This window comes from Biomphalaria glabrata, chromosome 4, assembly GCF_947242115.1.
Source record: "Biomphalaria glabrata chromosome 4, xgBioGlab47.1, whole genome shotgun sequence".
In the NCBI taxonomy this organism is placed as follows: Eukaryota; Metazoa; Mollusca; class Gastropoda; family Planorbidae; genus Biomphalaria; species Biomphalaria glabrata.
In genome coordinates, this window is record NC_074714.1 from 52,120,216 (window position 1) to 52,139,928 (window position 19,713).

The 19,713-nt window shown below is 33.7% G+C and overlaps 1 protein-coding gene across 1 annotated transcript; it reads left to right on the plus strand.

The window, feature by feature from the left end:
• The first annotated feature begins 2,418 nt into the window (after positions 1 to 2,418).
• LOC106074189 (inactive selenide, water dikinase-like protein) lies at positions 2,419 to 18,040 on the plus strand. The gene is made up of 8 exons (XM_056025894.1): positions 2,419 to 2,521; positions 2,640 to 2,880; positions 4,987 to 5,090; positions 5,452 to 5,601; positions 9,607 to 9,719; positions 13,153 to 13,343; positions 15,349 to 15,561; positions 17,223 to 18,040. The coding sequence occupies exons 3-8, from the start codon at positions 4,995 to 4,997 to the stop codon at positions 17,405 to 17,407; spliced, it is 948 nt and encodes a 315-aa protein (XP_055881869.1). The 5' UTR covers positions 2,419 to 2,521; positions 2,640 to 2,880; positions 4,987 to 4,994; the 3' UTR covers positions 17,408 to 18,040.
• Positions 18,041 to 19,713: the final 1,673 nt, after the last annotated feature.

The following is a 19,713-nucleotide window of genomic DNA, read 5'->3' on the forward strand; positions in this document are numbered from 1 at the left end:
AAAGATATCTTATATGCTGAGCTTGTGGAAGGAGTCAGACCCAAGGGCCGCCCAAGACTAACATATAGAGATGTCTGCAAGCGAGACATGAGAGCCTCAGGCATCAGCGAAAGTAAGTGGGAAAACATAGCCAAAGACCGGAGTGCATGGAGACAGACTGTGCGTGCTGGGACAACCCTTGCTGAGAACAAAAGAATTGAAGCGGCTTTAATCAAGAGGGATAAAAAGAAAGCTGCCCTGTCTGCTAGCCCTAAATCAGAGGCATACACATGTACGAATTGTGGCAAAGTCTGCCGTTCTAGAATTGGCTTGATTAGTCACACCAGATTCTGCCCCGTCTCAAGATTAAGCCAAAACCAGTGACTCATTTGGGCGCATCCATTGCCTTTCGAGACAAAAGGAGCCATATATATATATATAAAATGACCTAATTAGATAAACAAGACTTATCACCCCTTAATAATAAATTTTCTATATAAAACATCAATTAATACGACCTACATATTTTGCCACATTCTCAGATACTACCGTTGTTTTGCGGTAGTCCATTTAGGTTCTCTTTTCGCTTCTGTTATCGGTAATGGATTTTCAGTTGGTCTCTATTTAATTATCCTAAAGCCATTCATTTTAATATTTATCACTACATGCATTATACTTAGGTATGCAAAGGTAAATTCAAAATTTGGAAAGTGTGTGGTGACGGGTCGATCCATTGGAGAATACTTAAAAATCTAAGGGTTGTCTTATTAATAAAAAAAAGGGGCGGTGTGAAAGCGGGTGTGTGTGTGTGTTGGGGGGGGGGGGTTTACGGTCCAAAATCAACCTCGGGTATATTAAATGTGGAATTGAGAAGCCGAAGAAAATCAGATATTGAACAAAATACTAACTTTTTTGTTGTGAGGGCGGAGGTAGGAGGAGGGAGGTAAGATAAATAAAAGAGATAGTAATATTCACGGGCCAAAAGCGTATGTTCGTCGTGGAGGGTGTTACAAAGCGGGTCTTTCCAAGTCAAGTCAAATGTCTATGTCTGAAAAATTACGATGAACAAAAATAACAAAAATTTAGTTTCCACACTAATAATAGTATTAATAATTATGGCTTGTATATAGCGCTACTTTCATGCTTATAGCATGATCAGAGCGCTTTGGTTCAATCTCAGTTGTGGACCAGTTGGGGGGGGGGGGTTAGGGGGTATATAGGAGAAGGTTTTTCCGTGCTGCCTTTAGGCGCTCAGTAAACACAACTCTGCCCGAGTCGGGTGTCGAACCTCGCTCGAGCCCCTTCATAGGTATGTTAGAACCATAATGAACAATATAGAGACCCGGAACAGATCATCGGGCGTAGCCGGTGGGTACTGCTAGTTTAAAATAAATTTGAAAGGCCCCGACTCATTATAACTCACCTATCATTATTTTTCCCACTTGCGGTAGACTAAAAATATAAAGTGGGCCTTTCCAATGGAACAAAATGGATACTGGAATTTAAGACCCAAAAGTAAAATAATTGGGAAGCGACGAACTCCAGACCGTTTCATTGGAAGTACAAAAAAAAAAAATGAGAGGGCTATACTACCATACAACCGTGTTGGACAGCGGAAAGATGTCAAGGACGCAATTTTAAAACTAGAAAAAGCTTTTTCGAAGTGTTATTGTATCAATTAATTTGTAATAGATTTAGCCCAACAACAATAAATCTGTGGGATTAAAACTATTTTAGCAATTGTTTTGTAACTTTGTTAAGCGCTATTTAATGCTTAATATTTTATCTTTCTCTAGACGCTAAGTAATACGTAGATCTATATATATATTTTTTTTTTTGAGGTAACGTCTGTATTATATAAGATAAGAAGATCACTTATCTGGACCAGTTAGCAAATTGATGGGGGGGGGGTGAGAAAGCGATATAATATATAGGTGGATTTATTATTAGATGTAAGTAAAATAATTTGAAACCTTTAAATTCTTTAAGTAGGCCTATACATTTTTTTTTCATAACAAGCAAGAACCCGTGGGCCCGGACGCACCATTTTGCTTCGCCACTGCCGGCGATGAATGCTATAATAGTAACTTTATAAATTAATTAACATTAGACGATTATGTCTAAGACGTCACATATATAGACTCTATGTCACAAGTCACAATCGACACATGCATGTAGATTATTGTAGATCTATGCTAATTATTGGCACTTATAATAGCCTAATGAGTTTGTAAAGCTATATATATATATAATTACAGACGTTACTTTCAAAGCATGTAAAAGTGTATTAAAAGTTTTTGTATTCGAACGAAAAACTCATTATTTCATTTTTAATAAACCGTTGATTCGTTATTATTAAAAATTGTTGTGTAATTATTAAAAAAAAAAAAAAAAAAAGAAAATTTTTCATATTACTCAAAAATATAGTTTACAATGAAGGATCCCTTTCAAGGTCGCGTTGCTTAGCGTATAAGAAAAAAACGCCATAACTAAACTACATACGGGCATTTTTTGCCTTGCCGGGAGGTAGCCATTTTTTGAGGTAAGTTAGTGTGTAAATCGGAATGTTATTTTTCTTTTTAAACTGTAATAGGATTATTAAATTTTGGAAATCAGAGTATCCTTTGATATATTTATTGTTTTTTCAAAAATATTTTCAGGCAATAATCCCAGGTTCTAAACCAAAACAGTAAAATATGGAGATGCGCCGTCCGTTTGATCCGTTGGCACACGAGTTGGATCCCAATTTCCGACTCACAAAATTTGCTGACCTAAAGGGATGAGGGTGTAAAGTCTCTCAAGAAGTTTTGCTCAAGCTTCTTGAGGGACTTACTCAGGACAGCAATGCCCAGGACGCGGAGCAGGCGCATTTCCAGTATGGAGCACCATCTCCGCGAATCGGTAAGTGCATATCAGTTCTGTACAGGCAACGTATTTTGCTTGACATTACCACTTTCCTAGATAATTCGATTTCCCAAGCTAGAAATCTTAATTATTAAATTTTATTACGTTTTAACAATTGTACAAGTAAAATAAGTTGAACATTACAAATTTCAATATTTATTTTGCAAAAAAACAAAATTTTGTAACATGGTATTTTATTGATTTTTGAGTTGAAAGAATTTACCCTTTCTAACTTCGTAAAGCCAACATGGCGAATTGTCAACCAGACCTTTTTTTTTTTTTTTTTACCCTTACCAATATTTTGTTTTAAGCATGACAAGGGCATAACTCTGTAATGTAACTCATGTTTTAATAACGGTAAAACAGAATCATCCTAAGCCTAATGAGATAACAAGGCTAAATAAACATAGACCTCTACTAGACAGAATTCTATATGTGACAATATGTCTCACTAAAAGCAAAACATTAAACATCACTGTGACTTTATATTAGGCTCACCGTAGCCTGGCTAAAAAGGAGTAATGCCAAATATTTACTGAGATTAGAAATTAAAAGAGAAAATCCCTTCCAATGAAATGGAAATGAAAGTCAACAAGAGAATAAAAATGAACCTGCTACTCACTACTACTACTAAACTTTGCTAGAGATAGAATATCATCAAGTCACTCAGCCATTGCTGTGATTGCTAGACTCTAATCTAAATCAAATGATCTAGATCTAGATTTTAATTATTAATAAATGGACTGCCATAATGATGGGGTAAGACTAAGATTACCAATACTTACAATACAATATACAATTATGTAATGAATAAATTAAAATTAATAAATTATTATTAAAGTAAAAGTACCCTTTTTCATTATTACTGTCTCCAATGACAATAAAAAGAAGTTTAAACCTGCAATGCTACATTACTACATGTTCTTAAAAGGCACTTTATAAATAACAAGAGGCTACATGTCATACTCTGTGTTAAGTTTTATTATCTTTCCATCTTTTTATTAAAAACTTACTTCACAAAATAAAGTGATCAAGTAACACACTCAATGATAATCCTCTGTACCCTGCAATATACAAGTCTAAGTTATCAAATTTTTCTAAAATTAAATTTGTGAACCATTGACATTTTCTTTTTTATTTTCTTTTTTTCAAGATTTCATTTTAAAAAGTATTGTTCATGCATTACGGCCGAACAAAAAAAAAAAGTCACCTAGTCTGTTCAAGAAAAATGATCCAGCACAGTTAAATTTATGCCACTGTCCTGTTCATAGACAAAAATAAATAAATGCAAACTAATAAACACAAATGAATTATTGACAAGTAAAAGTAGACATTAAAGTTCTCATAATCATAACCTTAAGTAGTTTTCACAAAACATTAAATAGTGATGTAAAATATCACACTCACTTTGACAGTAAGCTATAATACTTCAAACATGTGCCTAATTAAAGACATTTTGTCACTTTACATAGGGCCCTTTAAGGGGTTGGGTTGTGAATATTGTTGCCTAGGGGGTTGGATTACTGGGAAGCAACTCCAAGCCCTAGTTCATCCTTTTGACGACAGGACATCTTAATCTTTACTAGTAATAACACACTTTTCAAAGAGACTCAACAAAGAGTTATAGTTAATGAAATACTTTATTTAACTACATAAATATACATAGGCATCAGGTCATCGGATTACTTCAACTTAAATACATATTTAATACATATTCAACATGGACTATCATTGTCTCGACTCTAAAAAACAATGTCCACTTTCATTCTCTCAGAATCCAATCACCAACTTGCTCTCTCAAGGTCTAGTTCACAACTAACTTCAAAGCCACACATCTCTTTGACCCCCCCTACACTTATCATGTGGGCCTGTTGTCCACAATCTCACCATCCCGTGCAAGCTATGGTATTGTGAAACTATAAATTTAGCCCTTCCATTATAATAACAAACACAGTTTGTAACATATGACAGTACAATTATTTGACTTTAAAAAGTTAATCTCCTGTATATGTCACACTGACTACATTATAATTTTTCAAATGTATGCCTAATTGAAAAAACATGACAGTGCATCAGTAGCATCTATAATCTTTTTTGTTTCAGGTATTGGAATGGATTCGTCTATCACTCCTCTTCGTCACGGTGGTCTTTCTTTGGTTCAAACAACAGATTTTTTTTATCCACTTGTGGATGATCCCTACATGATGGTCTGCTATCTATTAACGAAATTAATTTCACATTTAGTTTGACGTTGTAGCCCTGTAGCTAAATATTTTTTATTTAAATTTAATCCATACATATTTAGTTTTGAATTCATTAATGAGAAAAAAATAAAAATTAACAGTGTTAATGGCAGTAGATTGAAAAAAGTATATATAATATATATATGTATAATTGACTTTTGGTAAACATTTTCTAGATTCTATTAATATACATTTTTTTTTCTAAATTAAAAAAAAAAATTACCAATGTTTGCTTTAAGGTCAGTGGTACCAATATGGTTCAGAATATGAAAAAAAAGTTTCTATTATTAATAGTAGATATTTGTACACTAACTCTTTCCAACAGGGCAAGATAACTTGCGCTAATGTATTGAGTGATCTCTATGCCATGGGTGTGACAGACTGTGACAACATGTTGATGTTGTTGACTTGCAGCAACAAAATGACAGACAAGGAACGTGATGTGATCATTCCAATCATTATGAGAGGTTTCAAGGTATTCACCCCCCCCCCCCCCCCCCCTTTTTTTTTTTTTTTTTTGCGAAGTTGCTAAATTTGACTACTGGCAAGTCCAAGTACACAATTCAATGTAACATAAGGTTATTTATTGAAAGAACATTAGTGCTGAACTGACTAGATCTGTGATTAACTACACCCTTTATATTGCTCCCTAGCTACCCTACATGCCCAGAAGCTTAAAAAAAAAAAAGAAATGTATATATATTGTAGACCGAGCTTTTTTGTTTTGTTTTGTTTTGTAAATCAAGATATTGCATACAAATGGGGGGGTTGCCGGAGATGCCTACATGCCAAAATGGAAATGTGTACTCCCAGACCTGGATGTGTGTATTTTTAGGTGCAAATGTATATTTTCCTAAATATAAAAAAATATATTCAGAAAAGACTAAAATCCTTCAAGCACGTAATATGCCGTACACGAAACACAGCAATATTAAAAATTTAACACTGCACATAAAGTTATTTAAAACATAGTGTACATTTGTCAGAAATATTTACACCTTCACTCTTTGTCATATATTTTTCTACATTATGTTATTTAATAATGATCATAATACCTGCAGTGTTTTATTTATGGTTCTGTAAGAGGACCAACAGAAAATGGGAATTTTTTGTTACAAGTGAATTAGGACTTCAACCAGATGTAATGGTTTGCCTGGCTAGATCAGTGACAACTAATTATATAAAAGTAGTTGTGTTTATAGGCAGTTTTTTGGCAAGGTATGACACTGGAAATATTTTTTCACAGTTGAAACAATTCAGATTTCCTTCTTTAAGAGCATTCTTTGCAGAAACAACTATGAAAGTTTCGGCATCTGATACAATCACTAAGTACAAACGTTTGTTCAGACAAATAATCGTAATTAGTCATTGAACTATATTTCTAATATAGAAGCTGAGCTAGTGAGTTTGCTAAATAGATAACTCTCTAGGTCTAAGATGGAGCTATTATTTTGGGTTCTGATGCTTGAAGTTGTTTTAGAAAACAAATATATAATGTTGAAGGAAGGTACACAGAATCAAGAATGGAATTCTTTTATTTCAAAATATGAAAATGTTTTTTTTTTTTTTTTTTTTTTAATTTAGGCTTTCATTTGTATTGGAATCTAGCTAAGTCACTAGTGACTATAACAGTACCTTTAGATCTACCACAGAAGATAATTTCTGGAGTCAGAGAACATGTCTTTGATTCCCTATGTCATGTTAATTAATTAAGAGAGATTAAGCTCAACCACCATTTCTGCAAATAAAAACTCTGCCCTTCTTACTTTCATCTCAAAAGAACTCTCCTACATTTTCTGGTTTACAAAAAAATCGAATCTAGATCTAGAATAGTACTGCCTTTAATGTGAAAAATCTAGACTAAATAAAGTTAGAACAGCCAATTTTAGCTCTCTTTTTTATTTTATAATAATAAAGGATAAGAAAGGAGTTCAATAAAACTCTTTATAAAATGGCAGGTATTGCTGCTTTTGATATCTAGATCTAGTTACAGACTTAGTCAGTATAGTCTAAATCTATAATTAGATCTGCTTTGATCCAGATTAGTTCTATATCTAAGTTTAGTATAAACATGGTCAGATCTAGAAATCTGAATAGATCTACATCTAAATCTTAATTCTATCTAAATCTAGATTTACGTAAACTTTTGGTGCTTTACATTGTCAAACGCAATACTAGATACAATATATCTAGCTTAGATCTAGACTTAGTCTAGATTCTATAAAATATAAAAGTTTAATGAATTAGAACTAAATAATCAATTAATCCTTAACAGTTGAAAGACTTGAAATAAACTGACACATTGAACGGAATGCTTTATTTGTAGGGATGTTACAATATCCGGTGACACACCCCTTTTATTAAGTCAAAAAACTGTTTCGACTTTTTTCTGACATTTTTTTTACATACCTTAAAGTTGCACTTTTTTAACCTATTAATTGAATACTTCTCTGTAAAAGAGTTATAGTTTTTGATTGACCAATAAAAATGGCTTCCGGGAATGAAATTACGCTTTCCCACGTGGAGTAGAAGGTTTCGTTTTATTAGACTTAAATAAAGGTTCGATTTCCCTTGTGTATAGTTTAAAAAGCTCAACATTCCCACGCCTTTTGACTCTCCAGTATTGTAGAGCATTTTTCTGGCTAAATTTCAGTGCTTTACTTTTCACATAATACTGTGCACTTTGGATGCTATTAATTTTTTAATATTTAGCAGTTGAATCTAATGCTGGAGGCCATTGTTAACCATTGTAATTTTAGCCTTCTTGTTTACATGCCAAGATAACAGTGATTGGTCAGATTGGTCATGTGACATCAAACAATTTTCTGATAGTTTGAATTATTATAGCAGTTTAAAAAAAACTTAGACTGAAATGATGTCAAAATGGCTGACATTGATTTATTTCTGCAGTTACTCATTTTGAAATAGATGTAGAATTAGATCTAATGAGTATATAATATGCAGCTTAGTGTTCAGATATTTTAATAACAATAAACTTTCATTTGAAACATGTTTTTGGACTAGTTGATTAATATATAAGAAATGGCAAGCATATTTATTCAACACATTCAAATCTCCTCACATTGTGCCCATTGGTTGCTATGATAAGGACAAGCACACATAGAAAATTATTTTCTTTCAACCAGGAATCATACATACATAATTCATATGAATTTAGAAGGCTCTTTCAAATCTACAACATATCAGACAACAAGATTCTTAAAATAATTTTTCTGAAAAAAATTGTAACATCCCTATTATTTGCACCAGCAAGATATAGTAAATATTTCACATATAAGCGCGTGAAAAAAAACAACATTCTAGCTCTATCTCGTGGTAGGCCTAGATCATTACCAGGCACACACTGATCTATATAAATGATTTGCTACAATTTTTTTTTTTTGCATGGGAAATGCGTATTTTTAGACAATAATATTTTCGTGTCCATTTGCATACAAAATACACAAGATGCGCACTTGTAGGCAACTCTAGAAGTTGCTAACAATTCAGCAGTTTAAAAATGTTTATTTGTTTGCATGTGAATGTTTCCCTTCTATAAGGCAGAGATATTGCGGTAAAGATTTCTCTGTAAGAGAAGGAGGGTACATGAATTTGAAACATGTTGAGATTTTAGATTTCTACTCAGAAATTTGGTATGCATGTTTGAAACATTACTGCAGCAACAATATTTTTATTTAAAAGATAGTTCTTCAAAGATGAAAATCTTTTAAAAACTAAATATGCATCCTTTTTAACTATAATACCAATAGTAAAAAAAAAATATAAAAAATTGAATATAATATCATTAATTATTTGTCTAACACCGCTGATTTTCTATGGTTGAATTTCTCAAGATGTAAATAAAAAATAGGTTAACCTTTTTCATGCCGTTACTTCTTCTGATGTATGGTACAACGTAATTGTTCTGGTGAACAGGTTTTGGTATGTTCAGAAGTTCAATCCAATTGCATGCTTGGAGATCCTTTTTTAATTATAAGCTAGTCTCCTTCATATAGTTAGTTTTTCTAATCAAAAGTATGTTCATTCTGGAAATGAATTATTTACCCTTCTGTGTAGAAACTAGAAGCTGCTAAATTGTAAACAACTTCCTGGTTACACTTCTGGTTACCATGTAGCATACCCCCCATGTCCATCTCAGTTAACTTATCTCAGAGAAATGTGAATAATAATTACATATAGTTCTGGCACATTTTTTGCGTACCCTTATGCTAAAAATTGAAACATTGTTTTCAAAAATGAATGCATAGTTCTTATTTTAAAAATGTGTACTAATTGCTTTTGAAAACTTAGTAGTGTGTCTTATTTTATATCTACAAACATTGGATTATTTTCGGCTTATGTACACTGAACCCTAATTCCCTATTCTCGCTTTCCTTACAAGCTAAATACATATACTATATTCTAACATATATGATGTATCCTGGCATTTGTTAATATTTGTATTTGTTGATACTTCAAGGATGCAGCTGAGGAAGCTGGAACCCAAGTGACTGGGGGACAAACAGTTGTCAATCCTTGGTTAACTATTGGAGGTGTGGCCACAGCAGTTTGTCAATCCAACGAGTACATTATGTGAGTGCTGGGCTTCTCTTAATTAGTCAACTTAATCTAATTCAATTAATATCATTGACCATAATTCAGACCTGTCTAGCATTATGCAAATGTGCATGTTTATTACGCATAATCTCTCAAAGATAACTACAAGTACGCAAATATCAAGTTAGCCCATTGCCCATTTTGGGTCCTTTTCTCTCTCTCTCTCTCTCTCTCTCTCAAAGCTAGCTCACAAGTGAGCTGAAGACATTATGCCCTGATCTAGACATTTTATAGTTTCTCGATAGCAATAAGCCTCGTCCTACTAACTGAAGAAAATGAGGGCTGTAAGTGGTGTTTTGGTACCATAAGCTTAGCAAGTATGTGACATGGCTTATTTTTTAAAAAAAGTTCTTGAATTAATTAATCTCGAGCCGAAAAAAGTCAAAAATGCAAATGGAGAAACAGTGATTCTTGTGTTCATGGGAATCATAAATATTGAAGCGTTACTGATACAAAAACACTTTATAGAGCCTAAATCTAGATAGATCCTCTACATTCTAATCTAGAATTAAATTCTTGATCTGGAGTTCTAAAATTAGAATAACCTAGTTCTATTTAAGATTATATAATATAATCAAGATCTACATCTACATTAAATATTTTTTGCAAGACTATAATCTATTAAACTCTAGTCTAGAATCTAGTCCACACTAGTTGTAAAATTAGATGTTCTAGGTACATTTAAATCTTGATTCTTTGGCGGATTTATAATTCTCAGACAGACCTGCCTACCTTTGCCAAAATCTCCCCAAAATGACAGCCAGTAGGCAAATATGAACTAAACACTATCCTTTTTTTCCCCCTCTCTAGGCTAGCTTACGAGTGGTCACTGAGGTCGCTTTAAGCCATCGGGAGGGGGGGCTGTCAGGAAAGGTGGGGTAAACACATTGCCCCCAGATCTATACATTGATTGGTTCTTGATAGCAATAAGATTTAGTCTAGACATGAAGAACACAAGAGTGGCGGGTTGATTAGCTATCACACCGACGTGACTTTTTTTTTAAAGTTCATTGAAAATTAATTTTTTTTTAACTTTAAAAAAAGTCAAATGCAAAAAAAAGAAAAGCTGATTTCTGTATTCATTTTCGTAAAAAAAATAAATAACATAAAATAATCAAAGCGCTATACTACAACCCTAAAGACTCACTATACAGTCTAGCTATATTACATTTGACAATATAGTCCATCGTGCAAGTGTTACACATTCTGGTGCCAAATTACACATTTCGACCTCCATTGTAACACATATTTGGAATTTTTTAGCTAGGCAGGTCTGCTCAGATGTAATCTATGTCTAGATTCTTGAAGTGGATAGTTAGATACTATAGTAAATCTGGATCTTTCACCTTAGATCCCAACACAACAAAATGAGACAACATATAAGTATGTTCTGTAAGCTGAATATCGGTGCTTGTAAAATTTACCCTTGTGTAGTGTTAGACCCTTACAAGCCCATAACACGTCTATCTAACAAAAACTGTATGAAATCTTCTAATGTAGTTAAAAATAAAGAGCTGTGTTGGTGTAATAGCTGACTAACTGGAGGGTACCGATCCGCAACTCCACCACTCTCGCGTTCTTCATTTCTAGACTAAATTGAATTCCTATCAAGAACCAATCAACTTATAGATCTGACCTCTCCCTTCCCATATGACGGCTTAGCCTGACCTACGTGACCACTCGTAAGATAGTCTATGAGGAAAAAAAGGATGTGTAATGGGTTAAATTAGTATTTGTGTACTGGCTGTCATTTTAGGGAGAATTTGCATAACTGTAGGCAGGTCTGCCTGTGTAACTATAAAACCTCTTTTACATATTATGCTTGTGCTTTTCTTTTGTCTAGTGTTATTTCATGTTGCCCTTCTATAAGGCAGAGAGATTGCGGTAAAGATCTTTCTGTAAGAGAAGTAGGGTACATGAATTTAAATTATGTGATATATTGATTTCTATTGAGAAATCTATTCAAACATGTTTAGGACATTATTATCTGCCTTGAAATATCTAGAAAAAATCAAATATACTTTTACTGTCCTATAAAGTCACATGTTCCGCATTGGCAATTTTTTTTTTTTTTGCACAGTCTGATTTGGATTTTTCTAAATCTAGAATTTAGATCTAGATCTACATGACTACATATAAAGTCCTAGACAATCAAGTAGATTTAGATCTTAGTCGAGCTGTAGCATATTCATTAAAATACCTAAAGATTAGTCATTAGATCTATTAAGTAGATTTTATCATATAATTTCTAGACTCGTTTATCTGTTCTAGTAAGTAAATCTAAATCTATTTCTGTAATATAGATCTAGATCTGTAATGACTATTAGACTCTGAATATGTATGTTTTTTTTTTTGTTAACCATTATCCTTAGGCAATATATATATGACTGTCGAACAAAAACACTCTCATGTTCTACTTTGAGGCCCAAAATTCTGCATATTTAACCTGAGTTTTACACATTCTGGATTTTGTCTGTATTTTAGTTTTTCCTTTATTAAAAAGATAGATATAATTACCCATTTTTAATATATAATCAGTTTTTGGCTGTTTTTTTTTTGTTTTGTTTTGTTTTTTTATTGTAATGTAAGGCTATGTTATGAGACTAATAGTATTTAATGGTATTTTTGATTTCTCTACATGTTCAAAAGCTAGGTTGGTTATGTGCTATTTAATTTGTGTACCGATGTTAATAACTGCATTAGGCAGGTCAGGTAGATAAAGTAGTTGAGATTTTATTGTTGTTGCCACTGTTATCTGCCATGGTATTTGAAATGGTTTATGACAAAGAAGCACTTGAGATGAAGAATTGTATGCTGTAAAAAGGTGGTCTAGGGGTGACCAGCGTCCTGCGCAGTGCATGTAGATACCAACTGGTGGTAGATTAATCAAGTATGTGTCATATGATGACCAAGAATAAGTGACAAAAGTTGTATGTTGTGCTATAGGGTTAGAGCATTGTAGTGAATAAATAGGTGAATTTCTGTTGATGTTGTCCATATTTGTCACAGGTAGAGAGCTGGTTACTTATAGGCTTACAATTCAGCAGTTTAAACAAAATTGGACTTCTTTGCATGTGAATATGTTTCCCTTCTATAAGGCAGAGATATTGTGGTAAAGATTTCTCTGTAAGAGAAGGAGGGTAAATGAATTTGAATCGTGTTGAGATTAGATTTCTACTGAGAAATTTTATATACACAATTGAAACATTATTACTGGAGTGACAATATGTAGTTGAAAAGAAGTTCTCACAAAAAAAAAATGTTTTTATAAACTAAATGCATCCTTAATTTTAATTGAAAATATTTCAAATATTGTTTGCCTATTTAAGGTTTTTATTCAAGTGTTTTATTTTCTAATAATTTTTTTTTAAAATCTTGCTCTTACAATATTTCTTGTGTTATCTCCCAGGCCAGACAATGCTGTTGTGGGTGATGTCCTTGTCTTAACAAAACCTTTAGGTACACAAGTTGCTGTCAATGCCTACCAGTGGTTAGATCAGCCTGAAAGGTGGAATCGGGTCAAACTTGTTGTATCTGAAGATGATGTTCGCAAAGCCTATCAGCGTGCCATGTTTAGTATGGCCAGGCTTAACAGGACAGGTACAGTATTCTTATCCAGTGTTTTTTTTTTTTTTTTATTTTTTTTTATTTTTGCCCTTTAATTTTAAAGTTAACTTTCTGATTGTCACAAGCTATTGTCTGCTGCAGGAGGTGTGGGTGTCCTGGGTTCAAATCCATGGGAAGATATGGATTTTTAATTTTGGGCTTCTAAGATTCCACCCGACACTAGTTTTTCAGTTACACCTGTTTTGACTAAAACACAGTATCCAATTGAAAGAGCCATTTTAACTTGTGTTCAAAAGACCACTGATCCCATAATGCCATCAAACTGTTTTGGTTTATTCATCTATTTAGATCGTTCTTGTACAGATGAAAGAAATTAAAAATTAAAAAGTAGTTTTCGCACCTCAAGCATGGAATACACATAGCTTTAGATTACATACACTTGCGTTGACAAGACTGCAGTGAAAAGTTGTTGTGGACATTATACTTGTGTTATCTAAAGGGCATTGAGGTGGTGACAACATGTTTACACTTTCCCTGGTCATGACATCTGAATGTCATAAAGTCTAGATTCTAAAACAAACACCACTCTCATGTACTGTAAGCATGTTTCACTAATGTATTTGTTACAGGGTTCGTAGCCACCTTGAAAACCTGGAAAACACCATGAGTTTCATATTATATTCAAGGCCTTGAAAAAGCCTTGAATTTCATAAAAAACTGAAAAAAAAAGAATTTTAAAACTGGACCTTGAGTTCTTTCCCTCCCGATACCTGGTGTTTATTTTCGTTTTTTTCCCGGTTACATTGAGCTGACCAGTGACGACGCGTCTACACTGCCTTTCACCCACTTGTGAAGCGCGACCTCGTGATTGAAAACGACCTTGGCTCAAGCAAGCATTTCACTTAGCACTATTTTCCTTTCACTGTTACGACTGAAGACGCGCTAGATCTAGTCTGTAGTGACTATTGCCTATAATTAGAGCATTTAGCAGCCTAATGTGAAGGCTACAGTAAGTTAGATCTAGTGAAGATAATTCACGCTTAACCTGAAAACTCTGTGAATTTTAGTTTATTTAAGGATCTAGATACAGGTACATCTAATGTCTAGATTGCTCTAGAAATACGATAGATTCTAGATTTACGCTAAATCACTAGAATCTAGTGAAGATAATTCTCACAGTCCGCGAAGTTTAGTGACATTGAATTAGAATCTATTGAGTCTAGATCTACGATAGATTCAGTGAAGATAATTCGCACACAGCCGTAAAAAGTCCGCCAATTTAGTGACTTAATTAGATCTAAACTGTAGAAGCAGTGACAGCCGTAAAAAGTCCGCGAAGTTAGTGACTTAGATCTAGACGCTAGATTTACGGTAGATTCAATGAAAATAATTCGCACACAGCCGTGAAAAGTCTGCGATTTTTAGGGACTTAAACTTAGATGTAGACTTAATTACGCTAATCCAATAGAATAGAGTGAAGATAATTCTCTCACAGCCGTGAAAAGTCAGTGAATTTAGTGACTTAAATTAGAGTCTAGATCTACTGTAGATTTAACGAAAATATTTCGCACACAGCTGTAGAAAAGCCTGTACAGTTATTTTGGTTGTAATTTACTTAAAACTGATGGAAAGCAAGTCAACTGCTATAGTAAGAATGAAATATTTTTTTTTACAAATCTATGTCAATTTAAGAAAATTTCCAACTTCAGATTGCGATAGTTTTAGTTAAGCTGAATTTTTTTTTTTTTTTTTTTTGAGGTATGATTTCAACTTAATAGCATACATTTTAATGAGGGTTTTTAAATTTAATATTTATATATATATATTGTTCTTTTTAACATATTTATGTCATATGTATGTAAATATATATACATATATATTGCTTGCTATGGTGCGATGCATACCTTGAAAATCTAAAACTCTACCTTGAAAACCTGGAAAATCATTCATGAAATTGGCTATGAACCCTGTTGTTAAGTAAAACTTGCTTTCAGCAGTTTTCTTAATTATTTTTTTTATCTGTAAATTTTTATTACAGCTTCCCGACTCATGCACAAGTACAATGCCCATGGGGCTACAGATGTGACAGGGTTTGGTCTTCTTGGTCATGCCAACAATCTTGCGAAAATACAAAAGAACGAAGTAGGCTTTGTGATTCACAACTTACCTGTTATTGCTAAGATGGCTGCTATAAGTAAAGCTTGTGGCAATCTGTTTGGTTTACTGCAAGGGACATCAGCTGAAACTTCAGGTTTGTCCATTTTTGTTTTAATTGAATATCCAGGTAAATGCATGTTTCAGGATGCTAATATTTTGGTCCTAATAACCTGATTCGGATGTCCAAATGGTTCGAGGCAAGCACGCCCCTTTTATGAACCATGTGACCCGAGAAAGGCTTTTATCTCGAGACCAGGATGAGAAATTGGCTCTTCACCGATCTCTCTGTCGGTAGGCCCCCGTCAACTAAGTGATCATTTATTCACACCCGTCTTGGCATGTTGCACGTTCTTCCAAACCTCTGCATGAATTCCTCCTTTCATGTGTGGCTGGAAGTTCAAGCCCCACGTGGGGGCCATCCTTATGCCTATGCTGTCCCATCGTACCCTCTGGGGGGACCATCACCACACAAATGGGCCCCTTTGGGAAACGGGTTGATGGGGGTTTCGGACTGGTTTAGCAAGCCTTTTTTACATCCCTACCATGTGTAATGTACCCTCTCTCTAGGGTGCATGTGGTAGACCACTGAGAGCTATGTTAGCTACCATTATTAGCCTATCCACTTTCCCGGGCGGACGTTTCCACAGAGGCGGTGGTAGCTGGAAGGAAAAAAAAAAACATTTTTTTTTATTTTTTTTTTCCTAAATTGTAATGTAGTTTTGAAAGTTTTCTTTTATTCTTCTTGGTCAAGTCATGTAAACTACTTATTGAATGAATTTTTAATAAAATCTGCAAATGGAATTGTGAATTTTGCTAAAATAGAACAATAAATGTCAATTTCTTATGTAGGTGACAATATAAGAGCATTTCTTATCATTTGAATGTTTGATACACTAAGAAAGTTGGTGCACGTAAAGATAATTTAGAATTAGAAAACTAGATTATCAAGGCTCTTGAAATGAATCCATACATTTATATGAATACATATTATACATTTGGGGATTTTAATATGCAAAATGTTTGTTCTTAACGCAAGCCAAACAATAAAAGGTTTGTCTGTTTTCCTGCAAATAGTGGCATGTGGATGCGACAATACCATAATTAGATGTAGTTGCAGTGTCTTTATTGCCTGAAGTATTAGCAATTATAAAGTGATTTTAATTTGAATATGTTTTCTTCAGTGTCTGACTATTCATTAGTTCACCAAGCCTTTAGACACTTACCTTTTTGCTCTCTTGGTATACTGTAAATTAGCATTATATATAGACTTTATTGTTCATAGTTAATTAAAAAATAGGAATGGTTGACAAAGAAAAGGTATAGATTTATTCGTTTCAATTTATATCAGTACTAAATGTTAGAGTTTCTGTGTAAAATTACTGATATTCTGCATTGCCTTCTAGGAGGTTACTCTTTATGAATTTTGTAAATTCACTAATAAAATAAGCTTGTTATTATATCCTTTTAACTTAACCATTGCCTTATAAAGATAATTCTAGGTTAAAAGTATTCTTTTTCATGTTGATTCTTTATGTTTAATGTATGCATGTTTATAATTTGTTACTGCTGAAACGGAATATTTTCTCTGGAAAGTTTTTCAAATTTCAGATGTAGAATGGTGAGGGGGGACCTGAGCTTGGTTTACTTGTAATGCTGCTATTTTACTTCCTTACATTGGCTCATCGCCATGGCATTCTGCAGTTTTCTTTTCTTGTATTTTTAATATTTTATTTTTGCTGTCTATCTGACCTGTAGGTGGGTTGCTGGTAGCACTGCCAAGAGAACAAGCCGCAGCTTTCTGCAAGGACATAGAAAAACAAGAAGGTTACCAATCATGGATCATTGGTATTGTGGAGAAAGGAAACAGAACAGCCAGAATTATAGACAAGCCCCGGGTTATAGAAGTCCCTGCCAAGGATCGAGATGGGGAGCTGTGGTAGCTGTGTTCATGTTGAATGTAGTGTATGTTTTGTTGTATTTCTTAACATCACAGATCTTTAGACTATAGACATTTGTTCACTGCATTGGTGTAGTCTATAAGACCTATGTTCTCTGGCATCAAATATTTTAGTTTTATGTCTATGTTAATTATTGAACAGTTGTATTGTTTTGTTGCTAAACCTATTTCTAATCTATGACTTAGAAGTTGGCAGTAAATAAGAGTGTTGTTTTTAGAGTTGCCAGGTTTTTAACAATTTGCCTTTAAACCATTTGTGCTGTTATCTAAAGATATTAGATATACAGATAGTTCTTTTGAATAAAAAAAAATAATTAAATTATAAAAAAAAATGTATGAAAGTAAAACTTAATTAATTAGTCAATTCCTGTCTGTTTTCTGCTGGCCTTGAGCAAGCTGTAGCACATTACAGAAGGACTTAGTCTAAGAGTTCGCCTTCTGGTCTGCCGCTTTCTTAATGAAGATAATAGATTCTAAGCCCTGAGGGTCAGTCTATTTATGTGAGCTATGTGAAAGGGGTGGACTTAAAGAACTGATCATTTTGTCTTGTCACATTCATTGATCATTGCCTGTCACCATCATAGCCCATGGTTCAAATAAATAATATATATGATAATATAGAACTTTGTGTTTTCATTGTAGATGGCTAGTGCCAGTAACTAGATTTGTGTCTGTTAGTATGTTTTGTTTACAGTGAGGTTTTCAACTGATATAATAGTAAATGGGTTTTAGTGCTTTGTAATCATTCTTGTTGAACCGAGTTCCATTAGTTGCTTTCTGCTCAGCCTCAAGCTGGCTACTGAATACATGTTACATTTATTATGACAAAGATAATAAGAAATTAAGTTATTTTTTTTTTATTGCATTTTGTATAGCCCAACTACTGATGCTATTTAGCATGTTCTCTGCACTTGTCCAATATATGTGTAGGGAGGGGGTTAATGGGAGGCTTCATGAAGCCTATAGATTTAAAATAATTTAGCTAACAACCACTAGTTAGGATTTGAACTCAGGCTCATTTGATAAACCCCAGTAATGAAGTATGCAATCTGGTTTAAATTCTAAGTTGATTACACAATAAAATTGATCCAACATGATGTTAACCTCAGTAACATACTAAAGGTCATACCTTGAACCAACATATTTACTTGGACACATTATAGGTCTTACAAACTTGAACCAACATATTTACTTGGACACACCATAGGTCTTACAAACTTGAACCAACATATTGACTTGGACACACCATAGGTCTTACAAACTTGAACCAACATATACACTTGGACACACTATAGGTCTTACAAACCTGAACCAACATATTGACTTGGACACATTATAGGTCTTACAAACTTGAACCAACATATTGACTTGGACACACCATAGGTCTTACAAACTTGAACCAACATATACACTTGGACACACTATAGGTCTTACAAACCTGAACCAACATATTGACTTGGACACATTATAGGTCTTACAAACTTGAACCAACATATTGACTTGGACACACCATAGGTCTTACAAACTTGAACCAACATATTGACTTGGACACACTATAGGTCTTACAAACTTGAACCAACATATTGACTTGGACCAACATATTGACTTGGACACACTATGGATCTTACAAACTTGAACCAACATATTGACTTGGACACATTATAGGTCTTACAAACTTGAACCAACATATTTACTTGGACACATTATAGGTCTTACAAACTTGAACCAACATATTGACTTGGATACACTATAGGTCTTACAAACCTGAACCAACATATTTACTTGGACACTCTATAGGTCTTACAAACTTGAACCAGCATATTTACTTGGACACACCATAGGTCTTACAAACTTGAACCAACATATTTACTTGGACACACCATAGGTCTTACAAACTTGAACCAACACATTTACTTGGACACACTATAGGTCTTACAAACTTGAACCAACATATTGACTTGGACACACCATAGGTCTTACAAACTTGAACATATTTACTTGGACACACCATAGGTCTTACAAACTTGAACATATTTACTTGGACACACCATAGGTCTTACAAACTTGAACCAACATATTGACTTGGACACACTATAGGTCTTACTAACTTGAACCAACACATTTACTTGGACACACCATAGGTCTTACAAACTTGAAGCAACATATTGACTTGGACACACCATAGGTCCTACAAACTTGAACCAACACATTTACTTGGACACACCATAGGTCTTACAAACTTGAACCAACATATTGACTTGGACACTCTATAGGTCTTACAAACTTGAA

Bases quoted from the DNA above. Each gene is read 5' to 3' on its own strand.
- LOC106074189 (XM_056025894.1), top strand. From the start codon at position 4,995: ATGGATTCGTCTATCACTCCTCTTCGTCACGGTGGTCTTTCTTTGGTT. The intron at 9,720-13,152 runs GTGAGTGCTGGG...GTTATCTCCCAG, and splicing joins CAATCCAACGAGTACATTAT to GCCAGACAATGCTGTTGTGG. The intron at 13,344-15,348 runs GTACAGTATTCT...TTTTTATTACAG, and splicing joins GGCCAGGCTTAACAGGACAG to CTTCCCGACTCATGCACAAG.